Here is a 21,982-nt window from a genome sequence, read left to right on the forward strand (position 1 = left end):
AAGACAATGCAGCATTAACAAATCACAACTACAAGAACTTGTAACTGACGGTGAAAAATGAGGATTTTGAATTTTAACCGGTTTACCGTTTCCGTATGTGGAATTATTACTTACTTATCGTAAATTAACGAAGCTTCGTGGGTGTGCACTGCACAGAATATGACCAATTGTCAGAGGCATCCGCTCTACGCATAAGAGCGTTTTGTAATTTCGCGGGAACTGGATAAACAACCCGTTTAGGGCATAAAAGTACTTACCTACATGTACCTATACTACCACGGGCCGCAACACAATAAAAAACAAATACTGCTACTCGTGGAACGTTCAGTTGTTTCTTTTTCAGTTTAATAGTTTCATCTCGGTAGCAGGTAACCCATTAACCTGCTGTGTTTTGCATACACAGCATGGTACTTACTCGTATTCATGCGGACAGACGTAATAATTATGTTAAAAGCTCTCGTGTTTATTTAAAAATGTTCCTGCAGTCAATAACTTACGTTAACAGTCATTTTCAACTTCGCGGTGATGTATGCATTATGCAAGCGCCAAATGACTGAAAACTGCGATGCAAGAGAAAAATACGTACGCCTAACCTATTTACAATTACTGTAATAAGTGAGTTTGATTTTGATAAGCTTTTATACAAATGCCGTGGTCACATTTTTAGTTAGGCGTAGTCCAGCTGAACTCCCTGCCTTCTAGCCTCTATTCAGCTAGACTACGGTTTAGGCGGTAGCCGTGCCTCGTGCGGCAGGAATCGATATGGAACAGGGAAATCGTTTTAAAAGCCTAGTAGCAAACGTTTCACTCGTGGCGCTAGCAACCTTGGTGTTCAATCTACCAAAGTATTGCAGATACATGAAACGCATTTCGAAGTTTAAATACGTTTCAATCGTTCCTTTATTTGTAAAATTGTTCGTGGCCCGTTGCGAGCCCGATGATGAATTGTTGATCACTTGCTACAGCTTAAGAGTCAGAAGATACAGTTGCTCTAGTGATCCGTGAACGGATCTTCTCTTTGAGCATCTTGTTTTTTATTATACTTTTAACGGTTTGGACGGATTTCTAATCTTGGGTAAGTACGAAGTAAGGAGACGCGAACACACTTTTGCTGCCTCGTGCAAATGACCTAAATACGCTACGTAATGCTTCAATGGATTATGGGCATATTTCAAGTGCTTTGATTTGTTGCTTTGACAATGCTGAACTTCGGGAGTGGTTGGGAAGAGTGAGAAAACGTTTCGAGTGAGGCAGCAATTGTGTTACTGTATTCGTTGTCACGTTCTTGGGACACTCATACAGTACGTTTGGTGATAAGAAAAAGTTATAATCCGTAGTAAGTACGGAGCAGGAATAATGATTTTAACAATTGCTATGGGAGCGTGTGAAATATGTCCGTTATTCGAAGGTTATGGACCCCGCTGAACAAGGCGAACGATGGCGTGTGAAGCGGGAACCGACCAGTGGCTCCAGTCAGTCGTCGTCACTGGCGCACAGTCCGGAATCGAATATGGCCGTGCCACTGGTCAGACGGTCGCCCTCCAAGTACCGGACGATCCTGCCCAGTCCGCTGCCGAATTTCATTGTACGAACGAAGGATAAGAAATTCAATGAAGCAATTCCCCTGCCTCCGCGCTGTTCCCGCTTTAATGGAGTAAATTTATGTTGCCAACGTTAAATGCTCCACTCCGTCTGTGCACACTGGCTTCTTTCATGCTTGGCTGGTTTTCTTTCGTGCTTGCACGCATACTCTCTTAACGGTATCGGGAACTCGACTCGAATACTCATTGGTCGTTTTTTTTACAGTACTCTCGATTGCGGCAGCCACTGAGTTCCTCCAGCCATACCACGGCCACATCATCCTCCGAACTCTCGTCCATTCAGTCCATCGACGATGCAGCATCACCACGGGAAAATACAGCGGACGCCAATGGTAAAACGATTGTTTGTGCAGTGGGAGATTTTGTCGTGAAATTGTGCAACGCGTGATGCAGGAGACGCAGTGATCGTCGGCAATCGTTCCCGCGACAGCGGATCCAGGATGCAGATCTTTATCCCGATTCGTATGGAAGCCGCGCTGGATGTGTCCGGGGAACCGGCCACGATGGCGGAAAACATGGACAACGTGGACTCACCCGTTGTTAAAGTGGATGAGCAGCCGGCTTCGGAGCCAGAATCATCCTCAACTAACGCGCCGCCGCAGTCTCCCACTCCTACCAGGATCTCACTGCGTCCTCGACTGTCCGGACGCGCATCTTATCGCAAGCATACACCAGGCGGTGATAACGCGCCAGACAGGCAGCGAAGTAAAAGTCTGACTCATGTTGCAGAATTTGACAGTCCCGAGCTGGGTAAGTGTTGACTTTTCATAGCAGAGCAGTTGTTTTCTTTTTGCTGCTTGGTGGGCCCCTGAGACCTTTCGGTTCTTGTTTTGGACGCTTATTGTTAGCAAGGCATAAGCTTCCATTTGACGTCGGAATTTAATATTTGCTTCACTTTTAAATAGTTTTAATGGCTGCCTGAGTGTCTGAATGCTGTGTTGGTTCTCACAACACTTCGTTATTGAACTGTTCTCGTGTGTAGAAGAAAAGCCGGCCAAAAAGAAAAAGCATTCTGCAGCCGACCAAGATTCCCGCTTCCAGACTTTCGAAGTGGAAAAAATCCTTCGAAAAAAAGGAGTGAAAGGAAGGGCTCGATACCTCGTAAAATGGCTGGGCTTTGACGACTTAACATGGGAACCGGAGAAGCATTTTCCCAAGACGAATGAGGCGTTGCGTGTCTTCAAGCAGCAGTTACTAACGAAAGCTAAAGCCAAAAAGCTTAATTTGTGGGATAAAGGGGCGGAGAGCACGAAACCGGACACTGAAGCCAGTTCATCTCAACCTGAAAGTGATCCTGTTGTACAAGATGAAGTCATCGCTGAACACCATGGCATTCCGCCGGCACTGGGGGAATACCACAGTAGCTTGAGTTTCTCCAAAAAGAACAACGCATCATCGTCGCACAGCGGTAAAGCTTGCATCTAATGATTTGGATTCGAATCTGATTGTTTTGCATCGGTTTTGGCTGCAGATGATGGTGTGCAGTTTATTGTCCCGTGTAATAAAGCCACGTCTCGGAAAAATCTGAGTGCGGTTTTAAAACGCGGAAGGGCTGCTCGTCGCTCACCGGAAATACTGCTCAAACCTCGAGGTGATTTTTCAGTTAATTGCTAAGTATCTTACTGCATAGTTTATTCATCTTGATGAACGGCTAGTTGGAGCATCCAAACTACTCCCAAAATTGCGGGGCACCGTAGTGGTGAATCATAATTCCGATTCCCGACCTGGATGGGCGAAACGCACAGGCGTTCCGGCTGTGCAGAACAAGGAGAGACCGGGAAAGGTTGCTTCTGTATCTGTGCAGCTGCATCCGCCGCCAGAAGTACCTGCTGATACAGCAGCTGGTGATCTTATAAACGGTAGGAACCCTGTGGTGAGTTGATGACAGCTGAATTGCATCAAGGTCTTCCTTTTTGTTTAAGTAGATCAGGAATCCATTGTTCCGGTGACGTTCGAGATGGACCACACGTACTGCAGTGCTCCTCCGACGGTCCCCACGCTTTCGTCGGCAGAAGCAGGAGTGAACGAGTCTCATACTTCTCCTGAAAAACAAGTGTGAAAATTATAACAGTTATTGCTGCAGCCAATAGCCCCGTTTTTTGTTTATCAGGACGGTATGGACGCAAAACCACCTTCCCCGGAGCTGCCGGAAGTCCCTCCCGTCTACCATGGACGCATCCGTTTGTTGTTCGATAAACCGATAAGCGAAGAAGCAAACACACAAGACACTCAGCAAACGGATTCCATTTCTCAAGCCAAAGCCAGTGTGTTGCCTGTGATATGTGATAAACGCAAACAGTTACCTCCTTCGCCGCCATCCACCAGTTCTGATGAACCTGTTATTGTGGCCATTCGCCCGCCCCCACGTGATGCTGGGCCCTCGATCGCATCCATTATGGATTGTGAGGAGGAAGCAGAAGCGCAGGATAAGAATCTACCCCACGGTAAAGCGCTGGAACGCGAAATCCAGAAGCAGATCTCGTCGGTAGCGGGAACGCGGCCGATACCACGTGCACCACGCCCACCACCGCCCGTCCGGGAACGCGGCCGACAACCGGCTGCTGCTGTTGCGACAACGTCTTTTGCAACTTGTTTGGCGAAATCCAAACGCGGTCCGTCTTCGCCGGAATCAGCCAGCACGGCGGCACGGTTAACTCGTGATGCCTCCACCAATACGCGTACGGAATGGGTGCACGCCCGCGAATTGGTCCGCGTAGCTGAGTCCGGGCGATCCGGTTTACAGACGGACTCATTGGTTGTTAATATCAGTGGATTTAAGCCTCGCGAATTGGCCATTACCTGCTTAGATGACATCTGTTTTTTGGTTACGTACGCGGATCGAGAACCTGAGTTTGTTGAGTACCAAGAGTGTATCCGGAAGATTCCCCATATGGTGGCCGAGTTTTTGTTCCAGAATAAGGTCCACGTTTCGCAGCCAGTGAGATGGACACGCCGATGAAATGATTCGAACACTTTTCAGGAAAGATTGTCATTTTATTGTTACTGTTGCTTTGCGTTGCGTGTATGTTGTGGTTCGATTTGGCCGTTCATTGAAGTGTTTGTTGCTTTTCAATTTGCAAAGCATTCTATCGACAGAATATGTGTTGTACAGGTCAAATCACGGTTAGCAATTTTTTAATGTTTTTAAGTTGTCCTTCATAACATCCAGTATAAATCGGTATGAATGTTGCCAAAGTAAATTATCGTTTGTCGTTGTTCTAATTCATCTCCGTGCTAATTTAAGCCAGGCTGACATCTGATCCCGAGTTAGCGATAATCCAGGGCAGATAGCTGGAGATTCGCGAGTACATTGCGCCAATGGCCACTCCACACGGCGGCATGAAGGAGGCGATGCCGGCCAGATAGTGACCGGAAGTCGTTGGGTCCAGACAGACCAACGCTGCACCGCTGTCTCCGACGCAGCTTTCTTGGTTTTTCAGGCCGCCTGCACATATGAATTTCCCTAGATCGGTGGATTTTCCCGTGACGTCGTCCACGTTAAAGCCGCAGTTAGAGCTGGTTAGGCTGGCTTGGCGCACTTGTAAAGCTAGCCATTTGGTGGACGTTGAAAAACCGGGAATATGTATACCTGAAACATGAGCAATGTATCGATGTTGGGAAGAATTGGAAAGAGATTGAATGCCGTACCGCCTGCTGTAACGTCCAACTCCTCGGCCGAACCGGTAATAATGCACTGCTCGTCCACCTCCGGGGCTTTGGCTCGTAAACACAGAGCGCAAGGTAACGGACTGCACAGCGAGGGACGAATGGGACGGGAGAGAATCAACAAGGCCAGGTCGTTGTCAGCCAGGACGGGATTGTACTCTGGATGCCGGATGACCTTGCTGACCGTATAAGTATCTGCAGTGCAGTCACTGTCTGAGGCATCGCCGCTAAGCGTTGTGTCGGCTACGCGGGATGCTGGCAAACCGGAATTACTGGCGTTCTTCGGCAACTTCCTGCTGCTGCACTGGTCTGTACGGTCACCTAAACGGATGGTCAGTTGACCGGGAAGGAAAATCTTCGTTGTGCCACTACAACACAAACACAAAGTATTGTATAAGAAATTATTTCACTGTGTAACCGTAAGTTAAACTGGATGATTTGAACTGTTTGTGCTGTGGTTAATATTAGGCTGAATTTAGAGAGTATTGTCTTGCACACAAAATTTTCCTTTTTTAAAAAGATACTTTGTCGTTCCAAGAGGACTGGTTACGCAGTGCGCCGAAGTAATAATAGTGGCAGCGCCGATTATTGCTCCTCCACAATTAAATTTGGCAAACCGACCGGTCGAGATGCGAACCGTAGCTGTAAGGCGTGCCTATAAGGAATTCGTTATGCTAATGTGCTAACAATTAATACATACATTTAACTGTTCAGTTTTGTTTCTTTACCTGCCAACAAATCTGGTTCGGCAGCGCTTCATTGCCACTTCGGGATTGCCGAGATCTCGGCATGACCTCGCGTTTACGCAGCATACGTGGCACTACCTGGCGCGGTCGATTTAAGAAGCTCTGGTTGAAATTTGCCGGGTTCTGTTTTTGTGATGGAGTTAGCGCGGCCAGAAGGATATCGTCCGATACCAGTCCTGATGTCTTGGGGAGATTCTCGTGACCCTGCACGGTATCCAACGACACATCGGGGCCGGGTATCACGTCCACATCCATGCCACCGGAACTTTCGCTACTCCCACTACCGGCATTACTAATACCGCCCTGTCGGACACTTAATATTTCATTTAATTTCGCTGGCTTTTCTGTGGTAGTTTTGCCGGTGGTTGTGGTGGGTGTCGTGGTGGTAGTGCTCGTTGTCGTAGTTGTCGTTGTAGTCGTTGTCGTGTGCAGTAGGAGTATGCCGTCTGAATTGAACTGCGCTTTTAATCCGAAGGGATCTTGCCCTTTGGCCTCACACTGCAGTGGCAACGGGCTGATTATGTCAGAACGTTCCTCTGGCCCCGGAACACTGACCAGCGATGGCTGTAACTGGATAACCGGGGATGCCGGTGGTGATGCTGATGTGTTGGAAGAAAAATTAGCCGATGGCAGAATGCCGGTTTTGTTGGCCACTAAAACTGAATCGTTTTCAAAGAAATGCGTGTTCATCTTCTAATGCTATTTGTATAACTATGTAGGTGTTGCTGGTATTTTGATGCATTGAAATAATAGTTATCGGTTTAATAATACCCCGAGTCCCCGACCGTCATAACGCACATACAATAGTTAAATTTTTAAAATCAGTGTCGCCTACACATGCATGGTACTCCTTGACCTTGGGCTTGTAATGTATACAAAATTAAATTTTATTGCAACTTAAGTAACAAACGAACTGAATTATGAAACTTAAAATTTAACAACGATGCATACCAAATGTAACAAACCAAAGCAGTGTAAAATGTGAATTTATGTAGCAGTAAGTTATTCTGGCATGCAATGTGCAGATCATACCTGTTGCGTTGTTTCCAGCATTAGCCGTTCCATTGATTTTCGTCGTTATAGTCGTAGCAAGATTAGTACCTGCAGTTGATGAAATTATTCGCGGAGTACTCATGGCAGTAGATTTTGTCGTTATAGGTGTGCTGGTTGCACAGTCACACAAATTTGGTGTAAGGAGAGAAATTGCTAACGAGATTAAAATAATAAGCATTTTTATATAGTTACAAATATTGAGCACACAGTGAGACAATAAACATTCAATACGTTTGTCCACTAAGCAGTTTGTATTCCAGGTGAAATTTACTACGTTAATTTTGTATTAAGAAAAGGTTTCGACTGTGACAAATAATGCAGATTATCGTCTTTATGCATATCATCGCATATGGACAACATCGAAAGCTGATGAATGGACAAGACTCACAGCAAATCGGCGGGGTGGAATGACCTTAATTATCTCCTGTACCTGTACGTAGTAGTTAAGCAAGTCACCTCGGGTTCACATGAGCAGTAAGGCGTGAAAATGTGCGGAAAGGACCTTGTTATGATGCTCCTAGTGGCACAAGTTTTTGTCAACAAATTAGCCATGTACACTAAACCGTCAAATGTGAAGTACATGTACGACGAGTTCAGTATCCCATAAATTACGGTACCGCACCCATGCAGACGCTACATGTGCCTAGTATATGGATCAAATTTTTCTTTCAGTTGAACATGTTTTTTCACAAACCTTTGTCAAACCATGGGATAAAATTTCGTCAAAATTGTCTGTAAAATTCTGTGCTAACAATAGATTTACATCATCATTTACTGTACGTTTGACGGTTTTTAAATGCCACACGTTTACCGGATGCAGCGAGCAGTGTGCAGTTAACAACAAGTTTGCAAAACCTAGAGTATGTGGCGAACGGATAGCGAAAACGTATACACTTTCTGTCTTATGCAGATAATTAGTAATGCAGATAATTACCCTCCTAGATGCCTAATGTTCAATAATTGTTGGTTAAAATATTTTAATTTCGCAGTCAAAAAGCCAAACTAATAAATGAGTTGTACATAACATCAGTTTTGAGTTACCATCACCAGCGTTCGAGAACTTCAGCTGCATGTAGCGTTAAAAGCATCTGTGTCAAAATTCTGAAAAAATTCGTTAACATACCTTGTTTAATTATGATTTTTTATCATGACAAACAGATTCGTTACTTTAAAACAGTCTGCACTGCGACAGAGAACGTGATAACAGAAAATTAAAAAGAATCTACTTTTGAACTACGAGTCTTACTAATGCTAGTGTATATACTCGTATCTAATCGTAAGACATTATGCCGGTACCGGCTAATAGAACGCCCAAGAAAAAAACAATGATGCCACCGCTGCTCTTCACGAGAACACCCGAATCAGCCACCATTGTTAAGTTGCCGACTGCGCCCGTTGAATTCCACATAACCGTACTGTTATCCACACTGACGTCAAAAAGCGGACTTAATGTACTAGTAGTGGTAGTTGTGCAGGCATCAATCATGACTAACGCACGGTCCAACGGTACCCCCTTCAGCCCATCGGGTGTTTCGCACAACGGACACGTAGCATTGCCGGTTCCGGTACAAACAATTTGATGTCCCTTTTCCTGGGTCAACCAGCGGATCAGCGGGAGCGCCGCACAATCACACTGCCACGGGTTGAGGTTTAGTCGCAATGCTCCCAGTGCCTGGGAATTCGTAAAGGCCATGAGCACACTTTCCGGAAAAACGGATATACGATTGTTGCGAAAACTAATGGCTTGGATTTTGGAAAGATTTTGCACACTCAACGGGATGGCGGTCAGCTGACTGGATCCCAGCTTTAGATTAATCAGGTCTTTGGTCTGACTGAAGAATTCGTCGCTCAGTTTACCTAATTTATTTCGCGACAGATCCAGGTTTTGCAAAACGTTGGGATACGCAAAGAAATCATCGGGTATTTGACCTGCAGTTATAAATTTATTACCATATTATGCATGTTTTTGCATACTTGTGGTGTATATACAGTAGGTAAAGTCTTCAATTAGTTCAATATATTATACTTTGTGCCATAATTCTATTACGAGTACAGCAAACTACAGTGTGCACACACGATTACACATGGACTAACATGCAGTACAAGTTTATAGTAACACTGAAATTCGCTATTACCTACAATTATCTCATATATGTAACACAGGCTAGAATTTAGAAACAGATATACTTCTGTTGAAAGATAGATGATACTGGTCAACTGCATGAGCCCTTATATTATGAACTTACTTTGTACATAATACATCACGCTGCCATTACAAAGATATCGGTATGTGCGTAAAATCATTAATAACCATCCTCATCATTCGTGCGTAATATCTATATAAGTTACGAAGCCACCTTAGTAATTATTTGTAATCAATTTTGAACCTAATTACTGAGTGTATAAGTATATTGCTTCGGCCTATAAAGCGTACAAGTCAAAAATGTGGAAGTTTGAGTTACCTTTAATTGTTCCTGCCATGCTTAAATTTTTCAACTTTGAAAACGGGGCGAACATCTTGGGCCGAAGTTTAATTTGCGGATTAGCACTAATATCCAGGGTGTTCAAATCCGCTGCAAGCGGGCCAAATGTTTCCAGGCTGAACGAAGACAGACTGGTGTTGCTGATGTCAAGAAATGAAACATTGGCGTTCGAGAAAACTCCCGGCAATAGTGCTCCAGCACGGATTCCAGTGAGATGCAAATACTGCAGTGATAATCCACTAAAAGTGCCGGAGTCAATGGTTTTGATAGGATTGTTGGATAATTTGACCGCTTGCAGTGCCTTATTCAGCGAAAAATCACTGGCCCCGAGATGTTTGATATTATTATCCGAAAGGTCAAGCTCCCGCAGTTGCGGTGAGCCTTCACCCATGGCCGCCCACGGCATCGACTCCGAACTGGTGTTAACTAGCCGCAAGGCCTTCAAATTCGGCATATCGGCGAAAATTGTGCTGGGCAGCGGTTCCCGGTTGACGTTAACGGGAAAACCGGCAAAACGGTCGCCCAAAGGATTGAAGCTTAAATCCAGTACTTCCAGATTTTCTAACGGGTAAGCCATGCGAGGCACCATCTCACGGATGTGATTGTGCGACATTGTCCAGACTCGTAAGGCCTTTGCATACTTAAACTGGCCCGTGAACATTGGTTCAATATTGTTGTAATCCAAGTGGAGGTGGGTTAGTTGGACTGCAGGTGGCACTTTGGGCCCACCGAAATTCTGTTCCACGACATAGCGCAGTTGGTTATGCGTGAGATTCAACACCTATAATACCAATAACCCGCTAAAATCAAATGCATTTATGCGCATTGCGCACAATCTTGATCTGTTCGGCTACAGTCAGTTTGCAGTGAAATATGCCTACGCAGATAGGCACAAATTAAATTGCTCAGAATGTATACTTTCAAGCGCACAAGCATGATTGAATACAATTTAATTTCTGATACCGTATGATCTGCGCTATTTGTGAGATCATAATCTTACACGGCCGCACATATTAAAATTGAAAATTAGCGTAGTATACGTATATTACTGTTTGTACGGCATAGCCGCAGGTGACAATGGAGACTATCGAACGAACTTGAAATTTTCTAGGCGAAAATAAGGAGTCGACATAAAGCCATAATTATACAAACTCAACAAATATTTTTTTTTCGCGGAAAGAAGTTTCGGTAGAATACACAATAATTCGTACACAAGACTTTATTGCTAGTGTAGCCAAATAACATGAAAAACAATGTCGGATTCATGATATGATTTTTATCAGTGCAAATGCTTACCTCTAGAGTGCGGTGCACATGGCGGAACGGTGATTCTCCAATGTGCTCTAGCTTGGAAAAAGATAGGTGGATCTCTTTGAGACCCTTTCCCGCAAACATTTCCGGTTCGAGGAGAAAAGTATTGTGATTATTCCAGGAGCCAGAGACTACCAGTACCTCCGTATCGCTATCGATTGACTGGATGTCCAATGAATTCGGTATATGAATACCTCCTTTCTCACATCGAACCTGTTTCCGGCGTATCGCATCAGTGTAGCATCGGCACTCAGCCGGACAGTACAGAGCCAGAGCGGTCTTCAAACCAAGGAAAACGACCACATTTAGCGCTACCATCGTTCCCAGCCAAGACTCGTTCATGATTGCTAATCGGGGGAAGGAATTAATTTTAGATTCGATGGAATACACGGGTGGGTGACCTTAAGTTAGCACGAAGTTGTCACCAAAAAGTATCTAACTGAAAATACAGGAAGTCTTTGTAATGATATCAATGTTAGCACGGCTGTTGATTGCAACGTTCTTTTTTAACTTTTAAACAGATAGCTGGTGGCAAAAAAACAGGAATTGATGCTTTGTAAGTAAACCGTTCCGCCGTTCTGGTGAATGCAACAGGGTAACACGACCTATTACCGCATCACTCACATATATCTATATAAACTTATTTTATTGGTGATGGCCGTCCAGCACGGAGCGACGATTGTTATACGGAAACAGATAGAAAGATCAAAAGCACAATATCATATTAAAATACAAAAATGTTTGTGTGCAGATCAATCGCTGTTGCGACACAGGTACAATGACATGAAACGAAGCCGCTTCGATTAGTTGCAAATTGTACATAATGCAAACTGATTTACAGTAATCTAGCGGAATCTCCATATATATAGCGAAGGAATGTACGGACTTAACCATATCCTATACAGCAATTACCACCTTCCCTGATTTGAACTTTGGATGGATCATTCTTTTGCGCCTGTCCGCAAGCTGTTTAATTTTTTTCGTCGTAATACAAATTCCCGAAAAACTGAGTGGCAGTAACAAATAAATTAAAGTAACAAAAAGACACCCACTTCACTGCAAATTAAGGACAAGTAACCGTCACGGTGACTGTATTTGTGCTGAGTCGACCACAGACATCCCGCACTTGCACGACAACACTATACGGTCCCGCGATAAGCGGCATGTTGACAACCAGTTGACCGGTGGCCGCGTTTATCGTCATTTGACTGAAAAAAGGCAAAATAAGATAAGACATGAAATACTCCTGCAACGTGTTTCGATTACACACCGAAATCTAATACCAAAAATAAGATCAGAAAAAGTTTACATTTATAATGACAGATAATGCGCGCAGGCTGCTATCTCTAGCACTCGTATCGTAGGTATTATACGAGTAATATTGCACTTCACACAGTCGTACAGACTGAATGCAGTAATTTTATTCCGAAATTTAGTATAATTGGCAGACCCTTTTACTCTTTCTTTTATACCGCCTGTATATAGATATAAGCTTGGTTGGTAAATCTTAACAATTGCCAGCATACCGCAAGCAGGGTTACGAGGCGTTTTTCTCACGATGAGTAACAGCATTATAGTACCATACAGTACTGTCATGATCATGATTTCAATTACGTATAAATTATATGTTTCTCACCTGGCACCGACAATCGACCAACTCAACGGTGCAATCCCACCAGTGGCGGTCACCGTTCCCACCGGTGTATCTGGTGCAATTGCACTGAAGATCGTGCTGCATCCGCTGAGCGGGAAGGCAAACGGCCCGTTAATCGTTGGACCTTGGGAGTTGGTGCAGGGATCGTTGGTGTTTGTGCCGGTTACCGTGCCCGTGATAGTGTTGGCCGACACCACGCTGTTGACTAATCCGGATGGTGCACCAACAATAACCGTCGGTGGCGTAGACGAGCCCAGCGGGGTGCCGATTAGCGTGTTAGATGCCGTTGCCACACCGGTCCCCGTCCCGGAAATAGGCGTGCCCACAATAACGTTGCTGCCGGCCGGGACCGAGGTCAAGCCGTATACGCCGCTGGATGCCGATGGTAGCATGTTGTACGAGTTGTACGACCCTATAAATAGATTTCTTCGCATAATCAGTCTCCCAAAATTTATCACATGCTGAAATCATGGTTTTAGCTGTTGCTATTGCACTCTGCATTCTGCGTATACAGAAGTATAGTTCCTTATGTCATCGACAATATACTGAAGTTTTTTCGACTGTTTATTTATTATTTATTAGTTTTCATTACGTCGTTATCGTGCGACATAATCAGTACGGCGACTAACTACTAAAACGGGTTCCGGAAGTAATATTCCATCATTCTTAATGCATGATTGCCGTGAATGTTAATTTACAGTATTTCTCCGACTGCATAACAGCGTAAGTATACTGATTATAAATCAATGGTTTGCATTTTTGTGTCAATTTGCTAGATTAGCCATGCGATATTCACATTTGCCATCGTTTTTTCTTGACCTTTCCACATGTACTCGAAACAAACGGAAACGAATGGGGTTTTCGCAATTTATTAGAAAGCAGTTTGACCATTAAAATGTTAAAACGAAAGCATCGTGATAAAATGTCTAAAGTTATTTAATACATATGTACACATTTGTACACAAAACTGAAGAACTGATATTTGTGACAGTTTACATCAAATGAGGAAAACAGACGGTTCAGTGTTATCCAGAAACAAGTTTATTGTTATCCAAACGTACCGTAACCAGAATTGATTGATCCATATCCCCCGTAACCACCCGTGTTCCCATACATATTTCCACCAAAGCTTCCATACCCGGTGGATCCGATTGGAGTGCCGACGATGATATTGCCGGTTCCAGTGCCGCTGATGGGCGTACCGACAATAACGTTCCCGGTGGTACCGGTAACCGGCGTGCCTACCACCACGTTGCCGGTCGTGGAACCGGTGACCGGTGTGCCGACGACAATGTTACTTCCGGTGGTCCCGGAAACGGGTGTACCGACAATAATATTTCCATTGCTTCCACTGACCGGTGTGCCGACAATGACATTGGACCCGCTGCCATAGGCCACCGGTGTTCCCATGATGACATTACCGCCTCCGTTGGATCCGTAACTGTTGTAACCGCCACCACCGTAACCACCGCCACCGTAGCCGCCACCACCGTATCCACCACCACCACCGTAGCCCATATTGCCATAGCCTAGTCCGGCGGCGGGCGCGATACCACCGTAGCTCCCGAGCCCTAGCCCGCCCAGTCCGAGGCTGCTGAGACCGCCTAGACCACCGAGACCACCCAGGCCCAGTGTGCTCAAGCCGCCCAGACCTCCCAGACTGCTGAGTCCTCCCAGTCCTCCCAGACCACCTAGAGAGCTCAGTCCCCCTAGGCCCAGCAGACTGGAACCGTACAAACTGCTTCCGATGCCGCCTAATCCTCCGAGGCCGGTTAAGCCGCCCAGACCCAGACCGAGACTGCCCAGTCCCAAGCCCAGCCCACTTCCGATGCCCAGTCCGGACCCGTAGCCGCCACCACCACCATAGCCGCCGCCACCTCCATAGCTGCCACTGTTTCCGTACGATCCGCCGCTGCTGTAGGATGGCTGTGAGTAGGAGTTGCCGATCATGCCGTAGCTGCCGCCCGACGAGTATTGTTTTAGGAGATTCGTGGGCGGATTGCGGGCGGCCTTAATCATATTCGCCGCGAAAGGATTGAAGTTTGGCGGCAGCCCATTCTGGTTTACGGGGTTTAGTAGGGACTGAGGTTGAGCAGGAAGAGGCTGAGCGTTACGGGGTTCCGGTGTTGCGCCCTGCAAAGCAGGTCGCTTATTGATAAGTGTCAAAGGTCGCAGCATATGCTGCAATAAAACCTAAGTTGCGCAGCTTTCCGAGTACCGTTTTGCCAGCGGTGCATGCAGAAGCTATGCACTTATCATCAGCGATAACTCATACTTTGACAGCATTTACAGCATTTGCGTTAGTTTAGAAGTTTACATGGTACAAAACCGATCTGGGGTTTCAAAAAAAGGAAGTTAACTAGTACACTTTATTTCGTAATGTTATTCTCCTGGGATCTTACATTCTGGCAAGCAGTTTCTCTGAAGTACAGATAGTTTACGAATGCTAATGCATACCTTCATCTTTACTGACTTTCGTGCTTAAAAATCGCGCTTTTTAAAATATCACAGCAGCTTGAAAAAAAAAACAGAAAGCCCGTCAGCTGTCAGTTACTCCGCTAGGAGTACAGACACCTATATGGGACAGTAACCTTAACGATCCCTTTTTTCGGGAATATGTATTAATTATTACACGAGTAAAACACAGTTTCTACCAAACAGTGCGTAATGCGGAAAACCATTAACTATGTATATATCAAAAACCCTATGCAAAAGTGGATTAATTCTCGTGTTAAACAAGTGTTGCCAATATGTTTAAGAGTCTAAGCGGAAAAATTACTAATAGTATCTCACGACAACTTTAAAAAAACTGTACATGTGAAAAGATGAAATGGATGCAATAATAACGATGTGCAGGAAGTATACCTCGAGAGCGGAACCGGAATTCCATAGACCGAATAGAGCGGAACAAAGAGCAGTCACAAGAACACTGGAGATGAACTTTCTCATGTTATCCTCGGCATGGACCGGGTCTGTCTATATGCAGCGAATCCCACTTCCGTCCCCAAAATACAAATACTATCAAATTAATTCACCAGCAAAAGTTATCGCACATCCAATTGATTCTTATGTGCTATTATAGCGATGTGCGGTGTTGTCAATTAGGAAAGCATGTCATTCAACATAGCCGTAACAACAAAATAATTATAACAACCGACGCCGGTTAAGCATTAGGAGAGCTCGAATCCGCGTCTAACGGGGCAGCCTTGAAGAGATTTGCCGAGAAGGTCTATTATGTAACAAACCCAGCTACTGCCGGTTACTATCGTGCAAATACGGTTACAGTGAATGGCGGACATACAGTGCACTGTACAGCATCTCGATCCCCATCCCCAAATGATCGGCGACTTGTTTGTGCACTGTATATATTTGTTAATCTGGTATTAACAATGGCAACAATGCCGACCGAACACTTGTTGCTTAATAACACGCTTACACAGGCCTGGTCCGGCGGCGCGTAAATACGCCGGCATAACTAACCGGCTTGTGGTGCGCATTGTTGTGTGCGCGAGTACTGTCGCCCCCGGAAGGATGCCTCGGACCAGTGACGGGAGGCTAGTGATTACGCGTCCGGGCCTGCTGCTGTCAAGAACGCAGTGTTTAACACCGGTACAATCGCCACTGGACACTTGCCACCGCTCGTTAAGCGCCTCTGTTGGTTTTTCCGATTAATATCGATCAATAACCTTTAAATGTAGCTCCGTGGTGATTGTGGCGACTGCCTGGCGGCTGTTACGGAAGCCGGATGTACGCGTGGCTGGCAGAATTTAGGGATGTGTTGGTGTCTTGGTAATCTATGTCGCAGTAAGGCTAGTTTTGATGATAATGACAGTCACACCACGCCGAACGCATGATTACAGGTGCTGTTTGTGTTCGCCTGTTATTCACATTCATTCACAAACACCAACGGAATTATGCTGCTATCAGTTTGCTATTGCTTCCATAATGAATGGCAACCAAAATACCTATCATGTGCAGCACTGTTACAATCGTCGGTCGTGAGCAAGCTTTATTTGACTAGATACGTAGCGTTTATTAAACCTACACAAGCTCAAAATTCAAAAAGCATACATATACGATTCTCTCAATAAAAGACCAAACTAGTCATTGTTTACTACGAACTATAACTTTTGGATTACCAAGCTATTGTTCAATGAAGTCGAAGTAAGCAGAAAGTTAAGAAAGGTAAAACACGTAAAAACAGCATGTCTTCGCACGGTCAGGTACGTAAATTCCGGCTAACATCATGATGCAGATTAATCAGAGATTAAGAAATGACGTATAGGCCTGGCGCATGAATCTGACATGTAACCAAGGTTGTTCTGCTCTTGGGATATCAATGGGATAAATCGGGTAATAGTTACCATAAATCCGAGTAACAATAACGGAATGCGGGATATCGTTACGATGATGATGAAACTGACGATCATAATGGAAATGGATAAGTTTCCAGGCTAAATGTTGTTCCTTTTTACAAACCCTGGACACTTCACTGCTTCTCTTGATATGGCGGAGGAGCCTGCAAACAGAACACGACAGCCATCAATAATCCAGACTAGCTAGTCAATCAAGATTCACCCACAAAAGAAACACATGAACACATAGGGAGTCACATACTTTATTTTCATTCACTTCACATTAAAAGCGTGACCAAATTGATTACCGGAATACATACAAACTACAATAATCTTTTTTTAGAATTCCAACAGTAATACAAAGCAATTATTACTAAAATCAAAAGAAAGAAACTACTCTTTGCCGGATAGTCGTCCTCGTAATTGAATGATCAGCGAAGAAACGCTGCACCGATAACATACAGACCACATAACGAATTCAAATAAAAAGAAGTTGCAAAAGGAAGTTGCAGCAGAGCTGGCAAAGATACAAGCACAAAAAAGTCGACAAGCCAGTTTTACCGATGGATAAGATCCAGCTGGATATTGTTGCGGGTAGTTGCCCTGATAGGTGGGTGGTGGTGCCGTGTTGACATAAGCTGCTCCTGCTGGTGGATACGGAGCAGCGTATCCGGCTGGCATTGCTGTAACAAGCCATAAATGCGTAAGATTTAAACCCAAACGGGCATACACACCTTATCCACACGCTCGACATACCGTAACCAGCAGCCGGAGCCGGCGCACCATACGGGTTGTACTGCTGCTGCTGCTGCTGTGGGATCTGGGGATAGATGGATGCATACGGCGGCGGCTGATCCGTCATCCAGACTTCTCCCGCTACAATTCAACAGTCAGCACAATGTACGAAACGTCCCTGAGAGTAAATGACCGCACTTAAAAAAATGTACCCATAATGCTCAGCAGCATTATCCTGGTTTAGAACGCATGAGCAACGTTTATGGAAAAATCAAACCCACTTCAAAAATGGAAATACCAAAATGCCGCCCTACTTAAATGAAGCTACTAATTACTAAGAAAGTGAACGGAATACAAAAATCTACCTAGGTGGCACTTTAATTAGGTAATGGCTGTGTTAGTACCTGGTGGGGCCGTGGGAAACTTGTCCTTGGGTGGGACGAATCCGTTGATGTTCGAATCTTCCGACATGTACTGCTTGGGCTGCGGATGGTAGAAGTTTCCGCCCTCAGCGGGACTCGTATACGGTGGACTGTAGGGCGGCGGCGGATTGCGAGAAGCTACACATCGCGCAAAACACCGCTGAAGAAACTTTTACACGACACCTTATTTCCTCTCGAGTCCGTAAACGTTACTGTTAGGCAGTAATAAGCAAGACCGCAGTTACCCAGTTTCGCCGCCTGGACCATAGCCTGTCCGAACTCAATGGCGCCTCCATGGCTGAAGGTCAGTCGGAATTTGGCCTGTCCATTCCAGTTGCCTCCGGGCAGAGACTTGACGCTGCCCTTGATGGCATTAGCGCCGAAAACCGGCTGATCAATGTCCACCGAGCCCAGATTGCTGAAGGGCATCGAGAAGGACTGCAGCGCGTCCTTCAGATCTTTGCTGGTGAAGATCACCTAATTGCACGTCACTCAGTTGGTCTCCTCGCGAACACTTTCTTAAGTTCCGAAAAATAGATACGTAACCTAGTGCGTATTATTTCTCCTTCACAGACACATGGAAACCATTCGTGTTTACGTTTCGTAACAAAGTAATACGCAAACTGAAATTCTGGTATTAGACCAAAGCAGTATCTGTATTCAATACTTCTACTGGCAAAGGAATGTTCCGTATTCAGGTGGTGATCGTCGAATATCAGTACAAGTATTATTTCACTGTATTACAATCATTCCACTAGTCGCTAGTGCATTATTGTGCACTCTGCATTGGTGGTGATTCACTTACACGATGGCTTGTCAGATAGAGGCGTCCCTTCTTCTTGCCCTTCATAGCCACTTCATCCGATCCTTCGAAGCCCATTTCCACCCCGTCGCAGTACAGGATGATCCTACAGAAGTAGGATCATCCAAACTAATTTCTGAGATTGTAGACAGGTCTACGTCTAGTCTACCCTGAGTCACTCACCATTCTCCAGAATGGATTAGGACACCACCATTATAATGCGCCTGATTCAAAGCCATATTCTTTTCACTCCGTAGCACTTTACGCGACAAATCAGAATACTTCAAGCAGACAGATGTGTGCTCAATCGAGCTTGAAAAAGATGTCAGTAATGGGTCTGTCACAGCTTTTATTGTGACAGTCAAATTATTAATAAATAACTACCGTAGCCAGATTCCCGAATAAGAAAGATTCCCAGAAATTTTAGAAACGTGCTACTAAGTGCAGTACATTTAGTACAGTACTGCTTCCAGACTCCAGTACAGTACGTGCTGCCTTCAGGAAATACTGATGTCATATTAAAGGCTGAAAATGCAACTGCTACCCACCACACGAGTGGCAGGCTGGTTAAAAATCTCTTCTGGATCCGTATCCTCGTAGAGTCGTAGCTGATTAGTGATTGCCAAACATTTTTTGCCATTTGTTACTGTATTTGGAACGTAGAAATTATTGAGGTTTGTTCTTCTTCCTGTCTTACTTACTTGTAAGTTTGAAGGAGCTATGTTTTTAACAGAATCTTGCGTATGCAGTTTCTTCTTTCTCTCCTCGGAGAGCTGTGTTTGTTTTTTTACATGCGAGTCTGCGACAGCAAGTGCAGCGGTAACTGCCACCAGGTAGGCTATGTGTTTTGGTTTTTTGTTGTTCACAGTGTACTATACAATTTTCATTAATTTGTATGTCTTTCCAAAGTCACCTATGACCTTGTGTTAACACGTCCGTGGTAATGATGGTATATAGCTACAGTATTAATTTTCCGTAACTGATTGATAGTGTATAGATTTCTTCGTTATAATCCACGCACTGACATTGCTGGTTTCAACTTTGTAGGTTTACGGTCATGGTTTTGGATTGCCAGTAAATTGCCCGACGGCAATGGAAAATTCCAGTCCTCCAGAAGATCCTAATACCCCGTGAGGCTTTATTCTGTTTTTATTCGTATAGAATTTTTCGGATGCTTTTTGCTTATTTATATAGTGAGTAAATAAATAACCTAATTTGCTGTTAATGCGTACAGGTTTATTTTCGGAGGGATGCCGAAGAAGCGAAAGTTGCCGTTGAATAAGTAAGCTTTGGTGTGCATTTAAAGGGACTGGTTTTGGTCAGTACTGTCGCCATTTTGCATGAAAGAATAGTGTTTAACAGTAAATAATAATATTATGATTTTTTGCTTTCCCGATGTAATTGGTATGATTAGCAAGTTAGTCAGTAATCAATATCCCAGAAATCCATTGATTTTTGATAAAATAGAACGTGCATCTGCTGAATTAGGAAAATCATGAGGCGGGGATAATTATTATCTACCTGGCTACCTCTGTAATAATTGCATTCCAATTTCCAGCAATACCCGACCAAGCAAGATGCTGATTACGGAGGTAGCCCATGGGCTGGATAATTTGCAGCTGATTAATTCCGGTCCCTTGCAAGCGAATTCGGAGTGTGTGGCACCGGTGGTTGATGCGCCATCAGATTACCCGGCATCTAACAATGCATCGATGGACATGGCTACCGATTTAAACGATGCATTGGCTAAACATGTGCAAACCTGGTACATGACGATAAGATGAATGCTCGTATAACAAAAATAATAAATAATACGTTTAATACTTTAATAGTAATACGTGCTTGGCTTCAATAGCTTGCATACGACGTACGTGTATTAAACGATGCGCACTGTGTTAATGCGCAGGGCCGATTTTCAGGACGATCCCATGGATGTCGATCAGTCGTATCCGACGGTGGCAGGAAGACGGCGTTGTCCGCAGTTGGAAATGACCGATTCACTGAAAGCAGCCATTAAACTTGCTGAGCAAACGGAGGAGCCGCCATTACCTGAAAACATTCTCGGGACAATGTATGTATCGTTTTGTGCTCGTACTTCGTGGTTATACTGCCTTGTTGTTGACTAAGAACATGGTGTTACTTCTTCCTTTGAATTCGTGACGAGAAGCATGTGCGCTCGGTTGGCATGGTTATCTAGGGTATGGTAAAGTTGATTAAAAATTATCGGTCAATTTGGTGTTGTTCTGCAGTCTCCGACCGGTCTCCAGCGTGTGCATGGCGATTGTTCCTTACACGCCGCCCGTGTCCTGTCTTCCGCTTGAACAATCTGATTCCGCGTCCATTTCAACTGAGGCTGTGGAAACTGTGAGAAACAGCAGTAATCCAGCCAAGGGTGAAGAAAGAATGAACATCGATGATGCTCAGTCGGTTCTTCCTGAAAATGCCAGTAATGGCGGGTAAAATGTTCAATCTCCGCTGCAGTAGTAAAATACTGCAACTGCTTACGAGCTTTAATATAATAACAATAATCAAAACAAGGCACCTCATCTACGTATTCAAAATAAATCATTTCAAAAAACGTATGTACAATGACGTACATGCATTGCCGCTCTCTTGCATTACCGAATTTGTATATTTATCTTGTGGACGCAAAACAGTTTTCCTCCTGTTACGTTTCAGACTGTTGGCTGGTGGTGCATTCATGAGATAGCTTCCTCTTAAATACGGGAGGCATGTTAAAGTGATTCCTAACATCCTGAGATGACCGGGAAAGGGTAGGATAACAGCTTACGGGTTTGTTCTGAATACCAAAGAAGTCAGCCTAACATGTTCCTACGTCGAACGAAAAGTCGTAATTGACCGGCCTAAAGTAATCTAGCAATGCTTCATGACTCGGCATCGTTTTATTACGTATAAACATGAGATCCTGAATGTTGTCCTGGATATCCGATGTCATTCTTCTGTGCTACTGAAGTGTTCTGCTGCAAATTTGTTGTAGTGTTTTGTTGTGGACTGGTGTTGTGCTCCCAGAACAAGAGAAAACGCTGATATTACGTACATATGAATGCTCGATATGACTAAAGTAAGCTCCCATATTAGGAAGCAAAGTAAACAACAAGAACGCTAAACCGATTCAGAGCTTCGATACATTTTT

The 21,982-nt window shown here is 44.5% G+C and overlaps 6 protein-coding genes across 8 annotated transcripts; 2 read left to right on the top strand and 4 right to left on the bottom strand.

Moving 5' to 3' along the window:
• Positions 1 to 826: 826 nt before the first annotated feature.
• On the top strand, positions 827 to 5,756 carry LOC129581182 (uncharacterized). 2 transcript variants are annotated; one of them, XM_055472116.1, is made up of 9 exons: positions 827 to 1,075; positions 1,409 to 1,654; positions 1,807 to 1,933; positions 1,995 to 2,351; positions 2,584 to 3,009; positions 3,073 to 3,192; positions 3,257 to 3,460; positions 3,527 to 3,654; positions 3,712 to 5,756. In XM_055472116.1, exons 2-9 carry the CDS (start codon positions 1,412 to 1,414, stop codon positions 4,558 to 4,560), a joined length of 2,454 nt encoding a protein of 817 aa, XP_055328091.1. In that variant the 5' UTR covers positions 827 to 1,075; positions 1,409 to 1,411; the 3' UTR covers positions 4,561 to 5,756. The 2 variants fall into 2 exon arrangements, with proteins under 2 accessions (XP_055328091.1, XP_055328092.1); XM_055472117.1 differs by having other exon boundaries at positions 1,409 to 1,585; positions 3,712 to 5,755.
• LOC129581183 (serine proteinase stubble-like) lies at positions 4,646 to 7,438 on the bottom strand. The gene is made up of 5 exons (XM_055472118.1): positions 7,046 to 7,438; positions 5,996 to 6,666; positions 5,792 to 5,922; positions 5,250 to 5,635; positions 4,646 to 5,190 (listed from the first exon to the last, which is right to left on the bottom strand). Exons 1-5 carry the CDS (start codon positions 7,242 to 7,244, stop codon positions 4,841 to 4,843), a joined length of 1,737 nt encoding a protein of 578 aa, XP_055328093.1. The 5' UTR covers positions 7,245 to 7,438; the 3' UTR covers positions 4,646 to 4,840.
• Positions 7,439 to 8,074: 636 nt separating this feature from the next.
• On the bottom strand, positions 8,075 to 11,422 carry LOC129581228 (leucine-rich repeat-containing protein 15-like). Its single transcript, XM_055472190.1, has 3 exons — positions 10,846 to 11,422; positions 9,529 to 10,330; positions 8,075 to 8,995 (listed from the first exon to the last, which is right to left on the bottom strand). Exons 1-3 carry the CDS (start codon positions 11,200 to 11,202, stop codon positions 8,337 to 8,339), a joined length of 1,818 nt encoding a protein of 605 aa, XP_055328165.1. The 5' UTR covers positions 11,203 to 11,422; the 3' UTR covers positions 8,075 to 8,336.
• Positions 11,423 to 11,877: 455 nt separating this feature from the next.
• On the bottom strand, positions 11,878 to 15,834 carry LOC129581300 (uncharacterized). 2 transcript variants are annotated; one of them, XM_055472285.1, is made up of 4 exons: positions 15,380 to 15,834; positions 13,576 to 14,647; positions 12,497 to 12,926; positions 11,878 to 12,068 (listed from the first exon to the last, which is right to left on the bottom strand). In XM_055472285.1, exons 1-4 carry the CDS (start codon positions 15,461 to 15,463, stop codon positions 11,924 to 11,926), a joined length of 1,731 nt encoding a protein of 576 aa, XP_055328260.1. In that variant the 5' UTR covers positions 15,464 to 15,834; the 3' UTR covers positions 11,878 to 11,923. The 2 variants fall into 2 exon arrangements, with proteins under 2 accessions (XP_055328260.1, XP_055328261.1); XM_055472286.1 differs by lacking the exon at positions 15,380 to 15,834 and adding an exon at positions 14,972 to 15,052.
• Positions 15,835 to 16,506: 672 nt separating this feature from the next.
• On the bottom strand, positions 16,507 to 19,299 carry LOC129581113 (WW domain-binding protein 2-like). Its single transcript, XM_055472006.1, has 7 exons — positions 19,012 to 19,299; positions 18,832 to 18,934; positions 18,272 to 18,503; positions 18,009 to 18,164; positions 17,626 to 17,745; positions 17,431 to 17,552; positions 16,507 to 17,033 (listed from the first exon to the last, which is right to left on the bottom strand). The coding sequence occupies exons 1-7, from the start codon at positions 19,065 to 19,067 to the stop codon at positions 17,004 to 17,006; spliced, it is 819 nt and encodes a 272-aa protein (XP_055327981.1). The 5' UTR covers positions 19,068 to 19,299; the 3' UTR covers positions 16,507 to 17,003.
• Positions 19,300 to 19,461: 162 nt separating this feature from the next.
• Positions 19,462 to 21,917, top strand: LOC129581295 (uncharacterized). The gene is made up of 7 exons (XM_055472281.1): positions 19,462 to 19,661; positions 19,876 to 19,958; positions 20,063 to 20,110; positions 20,387 to 20,593; positions 20,735 to 20,899; positions 21,078 to 21,284; positions 21,508 to 21,917. Exons 1-7 carry the CDS (start codon positions 19,572 to 19,574, stop codon positions 21,536 to 21,538), a joined length of 831 nt encoding a protein of 276 aa, XP_055328256.1. The 5' UTR covers positions 19,462 to 19,571; the 3' UTR covers positions 21,539 to 21,917.
• The last annotated feature ends 65 nt before the right edge of the window (positions 21,918 to 21,982 follow it).

The sequence above is a fragment of the Paramacrobiotus metropolitanus genome, unplaced genomic scaffold, assembly GCF_019649055.1.
Source record: "Paramacrobiotus metropolitanus isolate TYO unplaced genomic scaffold, Prichtersi_v1.0 Parri_scaffold0000005, whole genome shotgun sequence".
In the NCBI taxonomy this organism is placed as follows: Eukaryota; Metazoa; Tardigrada; class Eutardigrada; order Parachela; family Macrobiotidae; genus Paramacrobiotus; species Paramacrobiotus metropolitanus.